Source organism: Phytophthora ramorum, assembly GCF_020800215.1.
Source record: "Phytophthora ramorum isolate Pr-102 chromosome Unknown Phyram_PR-102_s0008, whole genome shotgun sequence".
Lineage (NCBI taxonomy): Eukaryota > Oomycota > Peronosporomycetes > Peronosporales > Peronosporaceae > Phytophthora > Phytophthora ramorum.
The window spans coordinates 1,017,789-1,037,279 of NW_027150654.1; the positions used below are offsets into that span (position 1 = coordinate 1,017,789).

Consider the following 19,491-nt stretch of genomic DNA (forward strand, 5'->3'; position numbering starts at 1 on the left):
CCGGATAAGCACGCTGATACAAGCAATGTATCAGCTGTGACGACTCGCGCACGTACTGCGCGCAGTCATAGCGACGACAAGACAGTGTCTATGACGGGCGTAGACACTTTAAACGACAACGAACATCACGCGCAGGCCGGGCCTGCTGCGAACAAGGAGCACGAACTGAACCAGGGGTTCAGCTCGGATGCAATGGACTTTGTCCAGCGTCGACAAGCCGTAATTCGGTTTGTCCAAGATGCAATAGCAGCTTCTGTCGATCGACAGAAGCTGAATGCCGATAACACCGGCAGGGGAAACACAAATGAATTCAAAGTTGGTTCATTAGTTCTGTTAGCTACGCAGAACCTAGCTAAACATGCAGTTTCCGATTTCGGAGCAAGCTTGCTTGCTCCGCGCTTCATTGGGCCATTCACCGTGTTGGCGAAGCATGGCAACGCGTACACACTGGACATACCGTCCAGCATGCGCTTGCACCCAACGTTTTACGTTGGGCGACTGAAGCCGTACGTGCAGCACGAGTCACCTACGTCTGGTGACTCGCCAAAGCGCTCTCGAGCGCGGCGACGCGCTTCGAGACGGCAGAGAGCCTCGTCCCGACCTCGACCTTCACGTTCGAGGTCGTCTGCGCAACCTCCGCGAGCTGAGCCTTTAACAAGCTCAGCTCCTGACGCAGAGCAGCGAACTGCGACGCTTGGAGACGCTCAACAGCCTCCAAGCGAGACTCAAGGTTTGGTTGACCAAACCCGGGGCGTCTACCCGCCCCCCCCCCCACCCCCGTTGCGAGACGCACGCGGGGCAACTCGCTGGATCGTCCAGCGAATTGTTGGTCATCGGAACCAGACCCGAGGTCCGGTTCATTTTCGTATTCGTTGGAGAGGATTTCCTCCCCAACACGATACGTGGGAATCACGGAATGTCCTGATGGAGGACATTCCGGAAATGGTGACGGCGTACGAAGGCCGCCACCTCCGCCGAAGGGCGTAAAACTTGGGCGAGCGCTGTAGTCGCCTACAGCACTAGAAGACGCCTACGCCTGAAAACTGGCGTGCAGGGTCTTGAGGTCGTCAGGTACACACATGGACGTGTACCCGTTGACGTCCCGCTCAGTGATGCGTACTGCTCTGGGGTAGCAGTACTCACAAGCACTGTCGTAAGGCACTGCGCAAGGAAGTCCGATACCGACTGCACCATGGTGCAGTCGTTCAAGTTTACCACGCTTCGAGAATTTCTCGTAGCGCTCCCGCGCCTGGCTAATCCGGTCGCGATAGCCAGCGGGGTTCTTGTTGAAGTTTTCAACAAAGGCACTCCAACTTTGACAAAGTGCCTGCCACTCGGGCACTTTGCTTCTGCGAGAAGTCTTCTTGCTCGCAAACCATCGGAGCTCATGGAAGAGCCCGATGTAGTAGTCGCGCCTTTGATTCGTTAACGGATCAAAGTGTACTCGCTTCGCGACGTCATCGTCAACGATGGCGTTGCACGAATACAGCGCGTATAGATTCGGTGGCGCGGTCGCACCGAATCGGCTGCCGATCTCAGACTGAGACGGCATCCACGGCTCGCGCACTGGCTCAGTGTGCGAGGCCGCAACAACAGCGGATGGAGCAGAGTCATCTCCATCCCGCGGAGTCGTCAAGGCTCCAGCGGCAGCGAGCGGTGTTCCACTGCCGCTGCGCGAACGCTTCGAGCTCGAAGCGTTCGAGTCGTCCTCGCGTGGACGACGCAGACCCACATTGGGGTCAGTGTGGCCCGGAGACAAGGTGTCCTTGTCTCCTTCGAGTTCCCCCTCCTCGACTTCGCTTCCGTAGTCGAGGGGAACTCCCTCTCCACCCGGAGAGTAGATACCCACTCCGGTTTCGACAGCAATGATCTTGCCTGTCTTGTTTCGGATGGCATGTTTCTCATGCCATCTCGAGTGGTATCCAGCAACAGAAAGGCGACTCTCTGTTGCCGCGCTTGTCGGCATCGCCGTCGAGGCGATGCCAGTAGCGGTCGTGGCTGAGGCAGCGGCCGTCGTCGCCTTGGAGGCGACGACAGCACTTGCTGTTGCCAAAGCGGCCGGCGTCTTGGACGAAGACGTCGTTGGCGTGCTCATTGGGAATGAGCACGTGTTCTCCCGAAGAAAATACGGATTGACGTGTCGAGACCGGCACGTCAAATCCTAACGGGGGGATGGTGTAGCGGGGCTACACATTCGGTTCACCTCCTACCTTAGTGCAACATGCACTAAGGCATACATTCAGGTGACCACCACAGGGTGGTCCACATTCATAGCAAAAGGCATATGACTGGTAGAAAGTAACACCTTTCTACCAATGAGAGTCATTCAATAGATAGGGGTTCTGCCAGCCATCCAATGGCAGAACCTCTCATTAGAAATATCAGTTTTAGGAGGAAACCCCATTTACAATCAATACAGTTCTCATTTACCATCAAAGCTTTCGTTTGGTTCATTTATCTTGGTTTAAGTATACTTGTGGATACAAGTATACTGAACTTAAGTAAATTACTCCTACGCTTCCTCCTACACGTGCGCACACGTGTAAGCTTAAGTAGTGGGTCTAAGCAGACCCATTACAATAAGACACGGATCACGTTGGCCCTTACAACCAATGCCGACGGCACGGACACGTTGTCTGCGCTCTTCATCGGGCGAGCTGTCAAGCCACGATGCTTTGACAAGAAGACCGGGGAAGAGCATGGCTTCCTCTATAGGAAGACAAACAAGGCGTGGATAAACTCGGGCGTGTATCAGCGATGGCTGCTCGACCTCAACAAGGAGATGCGAGCGGCGGGGCGGAATATTCTCTTCCTGGTTGATAATGTTTCTTCGCATGGGACGGGGAACATTACGCTGACAAATGTAACCATCGAGAAGCTGCCGCCCAACACCACAACCTACCTACAACCCCTAGATGCGGGTATTATTGCGTTTTTCAAGGCCAGATTTCGGTCGCTGCAGATTGACAGAGCGATTGAGCGGTTTTGCGCCTGCGAAATTATCGATGGACGCTCTGTTTACAAAATCGACCAATTCCAGGCAATGAAGTGAAGCCAGGAGCTGTGGAACACGACGCCAGCAACAACAATTGCGCACTACTGGCAAAAGACTGGGCTCACTGTTTCTCTCCGCGGCCTAGAGGAGGACGACGAGGACGAAGAACGCTGCGGAACTGACGAAGACGAAGATGTAGTTGATTTGATGATGAAGGTGGCTTAAATCCAACTGTAGACCCTCCAACAGATAATTTTGAACGTAAAAAATGCAAAACATATGGTGTCGGAAATGAGAGTACATTATGTATGTCCGATTGAAGGCTTACCTAGCCCTACGCCAACTATTGGTCAAAATTCCGTATGTACTTGAAATCTATTGGACATAATGATATGGTTGGGGGTACTGAGAGTATACAAATAAATAGTGTGGTCTACCACAACTGCAACCTACCCCTCTGATTGACCCATAGTTTTTTCGGACTGTTTAGCCAAATTAACTGAAATGTACAATACACGTACATTTAAGTTTAGTACGCATCGATGGACTATGGACTCAGGCTACCTTCGCCAGTTAAACCTGTGGGGGGGGGGGAGGGGGGCTTCCGGTCGCTGAAATAAAAGGTGTTCGGTAGCTCGAAGACTAAATTTTAGGACGCATAGCAAAAACAACTTTGGTACTAATAAAACGTCGCTCTGGGACTCAACCGGTTAGTGACCTCAGTTTTTATTCAAGCGACGAGGATTCAAATCCCACAAATGCAAAGTTAATCGCCCGAAATGGATGACCTTGGTGCCGGGGTTCCAAGACAGCAGGTGCATTCTTGTAGCTTCAGTAACACTGAGACTGGCACTAACATCGTCCAGCACCTTAATCTTCAGGGCGTTGGGACATGCATTTCGACAGCCTCGAACTTTCACGTGGATGTCGCTGTCATCGACCGCAGCAACGACATCGTCTGAATTGCCGCTCTTCGTTTCAGCATCACCCACACTCCATTAACGGAAGCGCGCAGTAGCTCTGTCCTCCATTTCACGTCTAAATTTGAGTGAACTTGAGCATCGCGCAATTCTTGTGACCTTATTGGCAAAAAATGTTGTATAGGCACGTCCAACAAAAAAACATGCGTCATTGTTATGCGTCCGTTGTATCTTTCCGTTCAAATCTGTAGTGAGAGCAGCGGCTGAGACAAAACCGGGCAGATAAAGAAGCATGTTGGGTCCTTGAACAACGAGATGCCCTGCAATAAAGCTGTTTTCACCCACTTGAATCAGAGGTAGAATACTCCATCTAATTGGACAACAGCAAATCAGACTGACAGGACTCGGCAAAGAGCAATATCATTGAAATGACTTACCAGGTAGTTCCGAGATCTGCTGTTTCTCTGGTTGCTCTGTGTCCGAACAACGTCCGGACAGATACCACATCATCACTACTGGGGAGGCATCCAGATAGATGCTGTTCGCGGAGGAAGAGGTATAAACAATCCAACGATATTTTCCAAGTCTTGCTTGGAGCACGGGGGTGCCTTTCTTTTCAAAGGCATCGTCCTCGTGATCGTTGCAGAACTTACCGGGCCCGGAAAGAATCTTTTGAAGCTGCGGTTTTACTATTGCCCCCTGCTCAGGATACTTGTCCAGCAGCCAGTTATTGACATTGCCAAAGTAGGCAAGGCACATATTCGTCGAGCAAGTCTTGTCTGTCGGTCTAGCTAAGGAATAGGCATACTCGTCTAACATAAATATAAGTACGTTACCAGTAATGTCACCACCGATTAGCTTGTAATTTTTATCCAGTGTCATGTCCTCAGCCTCCAGAAATGCTTTAAAGGAATTTATCGCCATCACTCTCGCCTTCTTGCTGTTGGCTGGAGCCAACGACGCGGTGGACATGACTCCTGATCCGCAGACTGCTGTTTCCCAACTACCGCCACCTCGGTCGGAAACCTTGGGATATTTTTAGGATGTGCGCTGATATAATGCTTTGTATTGAATAGAAAATATTCCCAACTAAAAATGGTCGGATTGGTTGGAATACTGCAATTTTTATCAAGCCCAATTGATTGGACAAAAATACAGAAATAATCTGTTCGCATTAGTGTATCCACCAATCAGAGATTTTCACAGACTAGTCTCGGTTGGAATAGCGTGGGTATTACACTATAAAGACAATAAATACGGTCAGAATTGAAAAACACGCCAATTTAGCGTCGTTACGCGTATTTCATGTCTTCACAAAATGGAGTTTATATCTCCGCTGAGTAGAGATTGATCTCACGGCAGCCCTCTGCAAGGCTGCTCAGCTTTCTACCGGGCTGATTCCAAACTGGCATTGTTTTGTTATCTCTTTCAAGTCTTCTACAATTGGACAGACCTGAGGCCCAGTGTCCTCAGTTACCGCCACGCGGTCCAGGCTCACCGTCGGAGTTCCCGTTGGTACTGTCCAAACTGTATCTGTACAGTCCAAACTGTACCCAAACGGATCAGAGATACGCCCTGTCCTCCGATGAACGCTGAACAGCAACTCGCATTAACTGTATTTCCTGCTCGAACAAACTCGTTCAGCACTTTGTCGGCTTGATCGTGAATCCAAACAGCCAAGATGAAGTCCTCCATGTTGCAGCAAACAACATCTTCGTGCGACGAAAGTTGAGTGTAGCGTGGACCCAGGACATGCTGTGCGTTGAACATACCGTGATAAATTCAGCTCATCTTCGGTAGTGTCCAATACAGGTCATAGGCAAAGTAGGTCCTGTCGTTAGGTCACGTGAGCTAAGTGTGACCTACACACATTGTTGGTACAAGACCAATTGACAATTCGCAAGGTCTACCGTTGTATTGACCATCCTTACACTACCGCAGCTACGTCTTCACTGTCACTACCAGGAAACGCTACTGGAGGAGGCCGTTCGTAGCGTTCAACACGATGCGTTGGCTTAGCTCGTCCGCGACTGATATCATCCAGAAGCTGTACACGACGACGCGGGATATCTTCTACCGTCTGAAAAAATCGTGGTAGTGATGGATGCGGTGTTCCGAACGTAGCATTTAGTTCGCGGTTAAAGCGTTCGAGCGGGTTGTTGGTGCGCGCGACAAGACCATTGCTAAAGCCATGAACATTCCAATACTTCGGTGGCAACAACTTCAGCCATGTGCGTTCGAAGTATTTCCAGAATGATGCCCACTTGGTGCTTGTGTAGATGATGTTGTCTTTCTCACACCGCTCCTTAATAGCGTTCTTGATCCATGCGATGCCCTGTTTCTCAATCTTGTTTTTTTCGATCACCGTGAGCATGTCCAGCATGCCAAACAACATGGCGACCTTTACTAGGTCTTTATGTATCCGATACTTTAGCATTCGACGCTTGCAAACTCGCTTGAAGTGAAATAAGCATCCTATGATGGAGGCCTCTGGAAACCAGTCGCTCGTTGCATTAATGAGAGCTGCTCGTCTCATATTTGAAGAGGTGTTGCCAAGCTGTCAACTTCCCGCTGCATAGCTGCCGTGACGTCACGGGCACCATCCTCTTCGCGATCAGTCAGTGCACGCATCGAAGGCGGAATACATGTATGGGGAATGCTGTTGGCAAAGTCGTAGTCCATCACCGCTGCGATAAACTCGAGTTTAGCTTGGCAGCGCTGGCTACGATAAAAGCTACAGCGGTACGTGATTTTGACTTGCGTGCTGGTTGATCTAGTGTACTCATACCCGTTAACGTATAGCTTCGTCCGTCCGTCACGCTTCCTATGAGCAGGTGGGTCCTGAGTTGAGCTGCAGTAGATAGACGACCCTGAGCTTGACCGCAATCTCTTGTTCGACAAAACGGCAGGCTGGAATTCATTACTTGATGAGCACCGTCAGTATCTGAGGATCCTTCGCCATATTCACAATCACCAACGACGCTGCTGCTCTCATTATCATCTCCACCATCATACAGCTCACGCCGATCATGCCGCCACTGGAAACCGTGAAGCGATGCTGGTCATCAGCGTCCCAGAGAGGAGCGTCCATGTCGGACGCTGGGATGTTGCAACGCCGTAATACAGGAATACGCCTGTGGCGTTTTAGTTGTCTTCGTGAGCGAGCGCTAGTAGTACGACGCGGCTCCATACTCTCGCCGTCCTCTTCACTAAATCCTACAGGGCCATCGGCAGCGCGACCACGGAGCCGCCCACGCCCCCCCCCCCCCCACTTGCGGCATTACCAGGCGCTTCTGTGTCGGCAGCGTGACCACGAAGCAGTCCACGCCCCCCACTTGCAGCATCGTCAGATTCTCCGTTGTCGGTGGCTTGGACACAGCGGCAAGGTCGAACAGCTGGTGGCGTGTCGTTTGGCACGGAGTGGCGGCTTTGGGGAGCTGCGCGGCGAGTTATTGACTGTCTGGGTTCGTCGAAAGCTAAATGAGAAGTGACAAACGGATGGACCACATGAGACCAAGTCAAGACCAAACAATAACCCAAGACCTACACATGTGACCACAACAGAAAACCTTGTCTGATCTTATACTGACCTGTTCCTCCCATGATTTGTAATAGATCCTTCGTCATCTTCCATAGTGTTTGCCTAAATGCATGTAGTGTTTATCTAAATGCAGGTAGTAACTCGGTAGTAGCTCGATAGTACTATGAATCCATGGAGTAAAATACTACATATTTGCCAATACAAACTCGTAGCAGCGTAATGCAAATCCGCATGAAGCAGCAAAAGTAACACGAAACTTTTGGCACTATATTTTAAATTTTATGTTTAGAGCAATGTGGATTTAGTGGAGAGCAAACTATTGGCCAGTGGCACACTCCATCGCCAAGAAAAACTTGCCAAAAGACCTGAAGAAAGATATGCCAGCCCGCACGCGGGTGCTGGAAGCACACAGGAGTGGACGCGACTGGGTTCTTGTACCAGACCACAACAGTATTCTTACCACAATCGCCCACAACATTTTCCAGCGTGGGGCAACCGATGTCAAGAGAAGAGGTGGCGTGCGGGCGGCGTGTACGAAGTGCATTCCAGACATGGAGGAAGATATACGGTCGCGTAGATTGTTGGCATGCAGTATTTGGGCTTTGGGATGCGCGTAAGCACTTCCTTAGTTGGTAAGCTGTGTGATCAGCTGTATTCGGTGAAGCAGGTGCGCATGTTACATTAATGTTGGCTGAGATTTATTATGCAGTATGATAAGTAATTGCTTCTGTTTGACAGGTTGTTCGTGTCGAACCTGAAACGTGTGACAGTGCACAGAGCGTCGAGAAGATGATAGGTTATGGCGAAGCGCTGCTGGAGTACTAGAAGAACGTTCCTTGCGATAAAACGAGTTACAATGTCTATTGTATACGCACGCAGGGTCGCGCACCAATTAGTGAGGATGCTGTTGTAAGGATTCCGCCCTCGAAGGAGACCAACGTACAGCTACAATGTGCAGTCTTCCCGGAGATTGGTCTGGTTCACTATGCCATGCAGCGTCGCAGCACCAAGATGGAGACCAACGCCGCGTTTGTGGGTGCAGTCGGTGACCCCATCAAGGCCCACAACGTTTGCCGTGCCAACTTTTCTGGCAAAATCATCGTTTTGTATTGACAGTGCTCGAGCTCACAGCCAAACTGAGGAGCTTGTCCAAGCAATGTCAGATCTAAAGCTACTGCAACTGGGGTCATACTCGCCCATGTGTATAGAAGGTAAACCCAATTACGTTGGGTGTATGTATGTACTAACGTTCGTGCTACGGCTCTTGCTTGTACAGTTTTTTTTTTAGCGTTTTGAAAGCTTGCATAAAGGCATTTCTCACTCTGATCCACGACGTGATGTTCAGCACCCCATACCAACAGAAAAACAGAGGTTCGGACGCAATTGGTGGAAAATACAACAGATCATTGCATACCCTGCATGAACCTGCGCCTAGTGAGTACGATGGTGTGCCATAGTGCGTTTTCAGTGGTAGCAGCAGTTCGTGGCGAACTGATGGAATACGACACGTAGTTCTTTGCTCTGGACTAAATCGCCTTAGGACTGTACTAATTTTCTACATTTCAGATTTAAAGAAACTATTGCCTTCAGGCATTGGACTCAACATTCGTAACATGCTAGATAATGTGACCTAGCTCGTCGAGTTCTTATCATACTCGGCTGCAAAGTATATAAATATATTCAGGAGCATCATGGGCATTCACTTGCTAACTTGCTGCGCGCTGCGATGTCTAGCATCGAAATCGGGCGAGAGGAACTGTCCCCTGGTCAGAAAAAGTATGTCGTCCGGTGCTACACGTTCATGGCCACTATGAAGGAACAGGGAATTTTCAGAGGGCAAAACAACACAGGATCTGGTAGCTGGTTGTCTGAAAATTCCTCACGGCACTGTAACGACCGCGATGAAGGAACACAACGAGAACGATGAGACCAAGTTTAAGGTAATACGCTGGGCTTGAGCATGCCAGATCATTATCGAATATACAACATGAATATGTCAAATTTATATTCATAGCCAAAGTCTTCGTAGCGCGGTAAGCACCGGGCGCACGACTCTGTTGAGTTGGTAACCGTCATTCGCGACTACATCGACACCCAAAATCGACTCTTACAACTTGTTACGGCTTAAAAGACTATCAGTGAAGTGGCTTATAAAACGAACGTGTCTTTACAGATACGAACCATGCAGCGACTGGTTCACGAATCCAACTTCCACTACATCGTTGCTATAGAGACACACACATCCGCAGACACACGGGTCAACGTGTTATTTTGTAATACGCATTCAACAAAAAGGTACTCTCAAATAGACGCCCTGAACGAAAAGGTGAGTTCGACCCTATAGGCAAGCGGGCGGACTACCTCTCCAGTGTCCAGAGCGAGATTCTGTCAACGCGAGCAAATGCAAGAAAGCCACCAGCATCTCGAAATTTAAACTCGATGAGTTCTAGAGCACTTCGTATACGCAACAACGGAGCAAAACATCCGTGCATGCTATTCCAGCGCGTTTCACATAGCGCTTTCAAGGTCAAAAAGTATCCGTAGGTATCCTCTATGCAAGTCCTCGCTTAGACCACCACTTTGCTGAAGCTGCATTAAGAGCGTTCCCGGCGGCCGATACTTCATTGGTAACGGTAGAAAAGTCGGATTTAAGAACAGCCTTCACCATATTATTCAGATAATGGGCAAAACATATTTGAAATGAGATCTGGAGTTATCGAAGACGTAAGATCCGCCGCGCTCGTCCGCATTGTCCAACATTGTCAGTAGCAACGGCTCCGATATTCCAACCACCATTATCTATTTTCTCCATCGCAGCTTCTATTTGTTTCGTGATCTCAATATCATCATGGTGTGAACCCGTAGGGAAAAGGGTGTATGTCATTTCACAGCCGAAAAGTACCAACTGGCTGCCCAGCAAGAGAGCACGGGAGATGTTCAAACGAGCACCTTCAGAACTCCCTTGTATCTAACGAAGAGTCGTACGTCTTGGCTCTCAGAACCAAGTGCGTACGTCCAGAATAGGCCCTCCTAATTTCCTGCGGCTTGGCTGAAGGAATATGTCTGCAATCATTTTGCTTACATGACGGAGACAACGAACCGTTGATAATCGCTCAATGAAACTAGGTTGCCAGTCTGAAACTCGACGACCAACCGCGTGAAGATCTCACCTTCGGTTTCAGTGAAGCCCCAGTGAAGAACATCTCAATACGCTATTGAACTCTGGGTAGACGATACGTCATCGTCGCGTGAGCGCGTTGGCACTGAACCCAACGTTTGAGCGTGCATGAGACTGGAAGGCTGAGCTGTCGATCCAGTAGTACTGCGAGATTGAACGTAAAAACGGTAGTATTTGCAGCTCTTGAGATGGCTTCTGTAGTTGTCAGAGCTCCCGAGGATTCGGGTAGGCTCAGGAGCTGTAGGCTGGTTCGATGTCGCATGATGGACACCTTCGGGAGTCGGTCGAGAAGCGCGGTACGCGTTGTTGCAGTGGTTGCAGATATGGTACGTTCGGTTGTTGCCAGCGTCATCGTTCAGATCAGAGAACTCGTCGCGCTCCATGCACGGCGGGTTCCCCATGCTGCTAGGCGCATGGCTAGTGTGAACTGTAGCACGCTTGTTTTGCACTGGTCAATCCTCGAAGCGATGTCGTCCACTGAAGCGCCACTAATCGCCAGGCGTACCGGCTTTATACTGGCGTATTCACCCTCAAATCCACGGTTTATCCAGGCTTTTCACAAAACCAGTAAAGCCATAAACGAAAACCCTGTCAACACTGCGTGGAGAAGAGTTTTGTCCAAAAAAGTGGACCACACAACGGTAGGTCGTCGTCAGTAGTTCGGTAGTACTATACTACAGTATCAATAGACGGAAGGTCTGAGCAGTGCTACTACTGGCGAACTACTGGTAGTAGTCAGAAGAATAGCCGTTACTACCAGGCCCCTGTGGTGACGGTAATGTAGACTCCACTAACGCTTTATAGTAGGCAGGGTATACTACAGGTAGAGCGCAATAGTACGCCGAAGTCATCAATGCCTTGTCTATTTCTGACAATACTGGAATTTAGAACGCGTTTAGGTTTTAGTGGGCATAAATTCAAAGTTGTTCGTGAAGTTTGATCCCTAGATATAGCGTGCATTTCAGATTTGGAATATCAACTCAGGTGTGGGATTAATTCTTCCATGAAGTTCTAATCCCAAATGATGAAGGTTTCAAACAGCTTTCGCTGAGATGGTCGGGACATTTTTATACCTTGTTACAATGCCGTCCACAAACCAAACTGATCCCAACCTCAAAAACTACCTTCGGGTGTCACTGATTTTCATGCGCACTTTATTATTCACTGTTGTGCTCGAGACGCTTGGGCGATCAGAGCTAGCCAGCCAGTACGTCATAGACGGATTAGGTAGGACTCTCCTTTTAGGATAACTCACATTTTGTTAGCTAATTTACATGGGCGCCAATACGATGCTGTGCAGTAGACACAATCCGTTGCGCTTGGCGTGTCGAGAGCACTTTGCCACATTGCATGTGTGTGCGAAAGGTCTGCCCAATGACACGACAAACTCATCGGATCTCGACTGCATTGACGCTGAAAGTACTTGACTCGGCGAGTCTTTGACCTTCGGGTTGGGCGTTGATCCCCAGTCCATTTCCGATCCCTCCGACCAGGGGGAAGAGTTGCAGCCTCTCTGTAGCGATCGGAAGCTCGGCAGCACTGGGAGGTTCTGGCGCGTCGGACGGTATGGGTCGCATTGCTCACCAGCATCGAAGTGTCTGGAAATGGGTGTGATCATCGTGCTCGCGCCGTCCAAGCTTGACTGGGACGAGGGCCCCCTTCGAACGTATTGAAGCGACGACAGGACGTGCTCGTCGGCAGGGACTGAGTCCGTATCCTTCGGGATGTTCGTACGGTTGAACGTCGAGGGCTCGCGGAGTTCTGGAGAGGCCTTGCTGGCTGGCGTCGTGTAATTCTCGTACTGGTCTAATCGAGGACGTGTCAATTCGGTTGGTTCAAGCTTAAGAGGTGTCTCCGGCGACTCGATTGAGGGTCTGCAGCGCGCGAATGTCGTGCTGGCTTTGGCAGCGTGGAACGGCATCTGAGCCTTGTGTTCGGAGCAAATGCCACCACGGACGGCGCGTTTGCGGCAATCGCCGACGCTACACATGGAGTTGCCGCCGTGAGCCTGGCAGTAGCTGTTGGCGAGTGCACGCTTGTCACAGTTCATCGAGAGGCACTTCCGGTAGCCACCGTGGCCCACACACAGTCCGTCGTACTGCACCACCTTGTTGCATTCTTCCATCCGACATCGCTTGCCCCCACCTAAACACCACAACAAGAGGCTCGTTAGTCCGGAAGCGATGGATTGCAAAACAGCTTCAGAGGCGTCACGCACCGTGTGAAATGCAGGAGCCACCGCTCTGCGCTCGCTTCTTGCAGCCTTGGTAGCCGCACTTCTTGCCGCCGCCGTGGATCCAACAGAACCCGCCGGTCTGTGCACTTTTGGCGCAGGCTGGGGTTTGGCACCGCTTGCCTCCGCCGTGGGCGACGCAGAACCCTCGACTCACTACGCTGGTGGTGCATCCCTCGACCGAGCACTTCTTGCCTCCACCGTGCGAGATGCAGAGCCCGCCGCGCTTGGCTGTCTTCTGGCATTCCGGGAAGCCGCACCGCCTGGAATGAGTCCGAGCGCTAAAACTTTGCGTCGGTGCTGAGTATCTGCCGGTGGCACTGTCTTCGCTGTCGAGGCTCGGAGTCGGGGAGGCGGAACTCCCACTGCTCGATCGCATCTTGGCGAGCGAGCTCAAGCTCGATACTGCAGCAGCACACGCATGGTGAACTTTTCATAATCACGTAGTTCATGGCGACGAGAAGCGCAGCGTGACATCTCATATCCCAGCTCGGTGGACACGAAATCAGATGTGATTCCCTGAACTGCGCTTTCGAAGACCATCGCATTGCTTAGCGGCGATCTGCTTTACAGTGAAGGCGATGCCACAACAATGTACCGCCTCACCACTGCACCAACACACACACATACCTTGGGATCATCGTAAGCATTGCCGACCAGCAACACCGGACGCTATGCAACTAGCTCCACATGTATTGATTCACTCATCCGACGCCTTCGTAGTTGACACATTGTGCTGGTCGTCTTGTGCTTCTTGGGTCGACAACTTGCAGCAGATAGCGCTACCGTCGACGGCGAGAGCACCGCTCAGAGCCTTACGGAATAGGAATAGCGCCGCCCTTCCGCTTCAGCCTTCATGCACCAAGGGGGGGGGGGGGGGGGGGGGGGGGGGGCAAAGACACGCTCGTTCTAGTCTGTGGCAATGGGGCATCGACAGCGTTGTTTCGATCGTGCGAGTTCCTGAGTCAATGAGTCTCGCACGGATGTACCAGACGAAAGAAAAAGCTGCTAGAGGCCATACCTAGCTTGTGCACCAACCAATTTACACGCAGAATGCAACTAGTGACCTGCTGTCACTCCGCATCCCACCGCTACCAGCACGATACTTCGAACCACCATTCCCATCGAAGACGTTGGCCACTATAGCGTGTGCCACTGACAAGCGATAGCTCGACAGCGGCTTGATCATATTGTGACCGTCCACCCCACGCATTTGATCTGCCCTGAACCAAACGGCTAGACGTTCACACAGGCGTACCAGCTTTAGGTCGTAGGTACGACCTTGCCGGTACGAGCTCTTGGTAAACAAATATTGAGCTCGTGTGACCTTGCACACCCTCCATGATTCCTCCCTCTGCATTTGATGTCGAACGAGCTCGCATAACGTTGTCGGTGAAAAAAGGCAAGTTGAAGTCGTCCCGTAAATATTAACCAGAAATTTGAGTGGTTCTTCACATTTTGGGCTGAAAATGGCGAGCAGTGACGGCTGGCACTGCCCAATCTGCTTGGGCGGCTTCGAGCGGCCCGTGCTCGCCTCCTGCTGCGGCCAGAGCTTCTGCCGCCCGTGTCTGGATGCGGCGCTGCGTCAGGTCGACGCCTGTCCAATGTGCCGCTCCCCGCTGCTCTCGGGTCCGTTTTCCGTGACTCCGAACCGGGCGCTCGAGGAGGCGTTGACAGCTTTGGCTTCGGCCTCTTCCCCGTCCGCTCCAGTCAATGAGCAAGATGACCGAATTGCCGTAGCTGCTGGGGGCAATAAATTGGCGGTTTGGGAGCGAAAATTTGCCCCCGAGGCGCAAATTGCACGGCAAAACTTGGCACAAGTGGGGAATGGTCAAGTGCCGTTAGTACGTGGGGAGGAGGAGCTATCCTTAACTGGTTCTACTTGGAGGGAAACCTTGAGAGTGTGGAAGTGGGTGTCGGGCTAAACGTTTTAGATCGTTTTGGGGATACGAAGGCTAAAAGTGATCAATTGTTGTTCGTGACAGAGTACGAAACGTGTCGAGTTGTCGACGTCGAGCCGCGAGTGGACGGAGAAGGGTGAGTGCGCGGTCGGCAGAGCTACGGCGACGACTTCGGCAATGGCTTTTGTGGTGTCGAGTGAACTGGGCGTCGCTGCAGTGCGTTTTCTACGTGCTGCTCTTCTTCGTGTTTGTCTCCTTCCTGCGCGTCCAAGAGGAAGAATTCTCCGAGTCGACCAACCACCTGCGGCGTCCTCACTAGCCGCAGTTCATGAATGAAGGTTCGCACTTGGACTCCAATTTAGAGATGGGGCTTTAAAACGGCAAAAGAGATTGAGTACTGTTGAAAAACGTGAGCTCTCGTCGGAGAAATCTGAATGCTGCATCCAGATAGCGCGAGTATTCTGTGCTTGTCAGCGTCCATGTATTTACTTGCTGTTCTTGGCGCGAACTTCGTTGGCGAGCTGCTTGAGGTGCTCCAGTTTGCCTCCGCCAGCGACGCGGATGCTGACCCACTCTTCCATGCGCGTGCCGCCGATGCGCTCGTAGAACTTAAGCGCGCCTTCATTCCACCGCAGACACCACCACTCCAGTCGCCCCTCGCCTTCACTGATGCGCTGCGCTTCTTCGGCCAGCGCGCCGAACAAGAGCGTGGCCAGTCCTCGACGACGAAAAGCTGGTCTCACGTAGAGGTCCTCGAGGTACACGCCCGGTGATGCCAGCCACGTGCTGTAGTTGTAGAAGAAGAGCGCCATCCCCGCGACCTCATCCCCGAGTGTTAGTACAAAGCAATGAGCGACTTTGCGACTCGGAGCTCCGGCCAGCGGAAACGCTGGAATGTGCTCCGATGAGACATCGTCCGTGAAGTTGACGGTCTCCAGTAACTTGTCGGGCGTGGCCTTGTTTGAGTCCGACTCCTTCTCGAAGTCGGCGAGCTCTTGGATCATTGCCGCGATCTCGTGGACGTCCGCACGCTTGGCACGGCGGATCTGGGGCTCTTGCGTAGCCATTTCGAGGAGTCCGGGGCCGACTTGGTGCACAGGAGGTCGGTTCGGAAATGAAGGGATTCTGCCACGTCAGACACGACGACTGGCCAAGACGGACCTTTGATGGTCGGGTGTGGATTGCATTGACTAGTTTGCTCTTGGTTTATGCAGTTGTGCACTTCGATGGCTGGTCTCTAAACTGTCCGTCACCACGGCAGCGAGTCTGTTAGAAAGGTAAAGATTTTCACGCGACTAGATCGTTGTTCAGCACGTACTCAAAGCTACTCTTAGCTTTGTGGACATGAGCGTAGTGTGCGTCTAAAACTCGTACTCGCACTCTAGAATGGGGTCGGCTTGGGGAGACGTTTGCTTGGTCTTGCCATACTTGATAGTGACGACCTTCTTTTCAACAGCTGCAATGCGAGCGGCCTCGGCGACGATGGTGTTCATGCGGGAGGCGCCCCAGTGCACACGAGGGTTCCCATTGCCCTGCACGACGTCGAGGAAGCTGTCGAGCTCGAGCAGATACGCCTCACGGAATCTCTCCGGGAACGAGTGCAGCAGAGTATCGGCCGTGATGCCAGCCTTGGTGGACTGCACCATGGCGGTCTTGCTTGGGTTCTTCACCTGCAGCATGCCGTGCTCTCCGGCCACTTCAATGCGCTGGTCGTAGCCGTACTCGGCACTGCGACTCAGGTCCATGGTGCACACCACTCCAGTGTTGGGGAATTCGAGCCACACACTCGCCTTGTCCATCACGTTGAGCTCTCTCAGCTCCGCCGACAAGCTCGTGCCATGGGCGTACACCTTGCTCGGGTACTCCCCCACGAGGTCGCACACGTAGTCGATGTCGTGCACGGCGAGGTCATGGAACGGGTCTCCGCCCGTCTTGAGGAACTCCACGGGCGGGCACGGGTGGTCCCGGAACACTGTGTGGATGGACTGCAGCTTGCCAACGCGTTGCATGTCCACACATTGGACACGCAGAGCCTCGTAGCTGGGATCGAACCTCCTCTGGAAGGAGCAGAAGAGCTTCACGTCGTTCGTGTGGCACACCTCGTAGGCCGCGTCAATCTCGTCCACCAAGGCCGCCACGGGCTTCTCAATGCCAATGGCCTTGACGTCTCCGCCCAACACGCCCGTGGCACAATCGGTCACCAGGTCCAAGTGCGTGGGGGTCGGTGTGGAGATCCAGACGCCGTCCACCGCCGTGTTCTGCTGCTTCAGAGCATCTCCAGCTTCTGCAATGCTAGCAAAGCACTTGGTTCCGTATTGGCTGCTCAGCTCTTCGAGTTGATTGGCCGTGGCGTGGGAATCGATGACTGCAGCGATGGATACGCGCGGGTCTTGCTGCATCCCGGTCAGGCGGATGCGGCCCATGCGGCCGGTGCCCACCACTGCCAAGTTGAGGCGGCGGGACCCGGACGAGAAGCTTCGGCTGGAGCTGGAGGCAAGCGCGGCGGAGCGCCACAGGCAGCGGGAGAAGAGCATGCCGGCTTGGAGGACAATGCAGGAATGACACAATGCTGACAAAGGTTGAAGCGGGAGATCACACTTTAACAACCAATCAGAACCGAGTATTTTGGCGTTGTACCGGTTTCTGCGTGGTGTTCAAACACACATCAACGCGCATGCCTTGATGCTGCAGGTTCGTGACGCGGAACTTCATCCACCACCTTCAACCTACTGTTATGCTTCAGTGCTGAAGACACCACAATCTGGCTTAGCATTGCTGTGCCGCCATCAGTGATGACGTTTTGGTGGCGGACACATCGCCCATACCGACAAATACCGGTGAAACCGGTACCACGTATCAATTCTGACCGCACATCCAGCCAAGTCGAGCGACATGCTCCGCCGCGCCGCTTCGTCCTCCGCGAGGACGTCACGCAGTCTGCGCTGCACGTCGTCGACCATTCATTGTCTGACAGCCACCCAGCACGCTTGCAATGCTGTCCGCGGGTTTGCAGCTCCGTCGGGCGCCTCTAACGCCGGTGGCGGCGTACCGGGCGACTTCGTGTGCCACCTCCGTGACGTGGGCGTGGTCATCCCTGGCGGCAAGAAGCTGTTCGAGCGCGTGAGTTTGGGCTTCCTGCGTGGCGCCAAGATTGGCGTTCTAGGCCCCAATGGCAGTGGAAAGTCCACGTTGCTGAAGGTTATTGCCGGCGTGCGCAGCGACTTCGACGGCGAGCGCTGGGTCAAGGATGGACTCAAGGTGGGCTACCTGCCGCAGGAACCACAGCTGGACCCGAGCAAGAACGTGTACGAGAACATCATGGACGGACTGAAGGAGAGCCAGACGCTGCTGGCCAAGTTCGACGAGGTGTCGATGGCTATGGGCGAGCCCGACGCCGACTTCGACGCACTGTTGGAGGAACAGGCCAAGCTGCAGGACCAGATCGAGCATCTGAACTGTTGGGACTTGAGCCATGAGGTGGAGAAGGCCATGGCCGCTCTGAGGGTGCCGGCCGCCGATGCGGACGTGGAGGTGCTGTCTGGCGGAGAACGGCGTCGTGTGGCGCTGTGTCGCCTGCTGCTGGAGAAGCCGGACATGCTGTTACTGGATGAACCGACGAACCACTTGGACGCGGAGTCGGTGCACTGGCTGGAGGACTTTTTGCAAAAGTACAGGGGCACGGTGCTGTCCATCACGCACGATCGCTACTTCCTGGACAATGTGGCTGGTTGGGTCTTGGAGCTTGACCGAGGCGAGACGTACGCGTACGAGGGCAACTACACTGCGTGGCTCACGCAGCGCCGCAACCGCTTCAACATGCAGCGGAAGAGTGACGCGATTCGGGCCAAGCAGATTGCGTCCGAGATTGCGTGGTCGCGCGACCACCAGGGAAGCAAGAAGGCGAACAAGGCGCGTCTGCGAAAGTTGCAGGAGATGGAGTCCAGCGGCTTCCGCGCTTCTTCGCGTGTTGAGGACGGCCAGATTGTGGTACCGTCGGGTGTTCGTCTTGGTAACAAGGTCATAAAGGTGAACAACCTGCGGAAGCAGCTGGACGACGGCCGTGTGCTGTTCGACAAGCTGTCGTTCGAGATCCCGCCGCACGCGATCGTGGGCATCGTTGGAGGCAACGGAATGGGCAAGAGTACGCTGTTCAACGTCATTTCTGGTATCGAAGAGCCTGATGAGGGCAGCGTGGAGCTCGGCAAGACCGTGAGCATGGGTTTCGTGAGCCAGAACCGTGATGAATTGAGTGGCAGGCGAAGTGTGTACGAGGAGATTTCGGGCGACAATGAGTTCGTAGAGGTCGGCGGTGACCGTATCAACACTCGCGCTTACATTGCGAGCTTCAACCTTCGCGGTGGCATGCAGGAGAAGAAGGTCGGCAGCCTCAGCGGTGGTGAGCGCAACCGCGTTCACTTGGCCAAGATGCTGCTGGGCGGCCACAACGTGGTGATGCTGGATGAACCTACGAACGACCTTGACGTCGATACGCTGCGCTCGCTGGAGGCGGCTCTGTCCGACTTCGACGGCGTCTCCATGGTGATTTCTCACGACCGATGGTTCCTGGACCGCATTTGCTCCCACATCATTGCGTTCGAGGGCAATGGCCGCGTCGAGTTCTTCGACGGCAACTACACCGAGTACGAGCGCGAGCGCAAGCAGTCGCAGCCGTAGTTTGTTGATCGATTACATAGAGATACACAGACATGTACCTTCTCGAAGG

The 19,491-nt window shown here is 52.8% G+C and overlaps 5 protein-coding genes across 5 annotated transcripts; 2 read left to right on the forward strand and 3 right to left on the reverse strand.

The window, feature by feature from the left end:
* Positions 1-11,904: 11,904 nt before the first annotated feature.
* KRP23_9353 (uncharacterized protein) lies at positions 11,905-12,759 on the reverse strand (the record flags this gene model as incomplete). Its single annotated transcript, XM_067894899.1, has 1 exon — positions 11,905-12,759. The coding sequence occupies one exon, from the start codon at positions 12,757-12,759 to the stop codon at positions 11,905-11,907; it is 855 nt and encodes a 284-aa protein (XP_067742531.1).
* A 1,577-nt stretch (positions 12,760-14,336) lies between these two features.
* On the forward strand, positions 14,337-15,087 carry KRP23_9354 (uncharacterized protein; the record flags this gene model as incomplete). Its single annotated transcript, XM_067894900.1, has 2 exons — positions 14,337-14,776; positions 14,853-15,087. 2 exons carry the CDS (start codon positions 14,337-14,339, stop codon positions 15,085-15,087), a joined length of 675 nt encoding a protein of 224 aa, XP_067742532.1.
* A 166-nt stretch (positions 15,088-15,253) lies between these two features.
* KRP23_9355 (N-acetyltransferase ats1) lies at positions 15,254-15,835 on the reverse strand (the record flags this gene model as incomplete). The annotated part of the gene is made up of 1 exon (XM_067894901.1): positions 15,254-15,835. One exon carries the CDS (start codon positions 15,833-15,835, stop codon positions 15,254-15,256), a length of 582 nt encoding a protein of 193 aa, XP_067742533.1.
* A 294-nt stretch (positions 15,836-16,129) lies between these two features.
* Positions 16,130-17,302, reverse strand: KRP23_9356 (Myo-inositol 2-dehydrogenase; the record flags this gene model as incomplete). The annotated part of the gene is made up of 1 exon (XM_067894902.1): positions 16,130-17,302. The coding sequence occupies one exon, from the start codon at positions 17,300-17,302 to the stop codon at positions 16,130-16,132; it is 1,173 nt and encodes a 390-aa protein (XP_067742534.1).
* A 358-nt stretch (positions 17,303-17,660) lies between these two features.
* KRP23_9357 (Energy-dependent translational throttle protein EttA) lies at positions 17,661-19,442 on the forward strand (the record flags this gene model as incomplete). Its single annotated transcript, XM_067894903.1, has 1 exon — positions 17,661-19,442. The coding sequence occupies one exon, from the start codon at positions 17,661-17,663 to the stop codon at positions 19,440-19,442; it is 1,782 nt and encodes a 593-aa protein (XP_067742535.1).
* Positions 19,443-19,491: the final 49 nt, after the last annotated feature.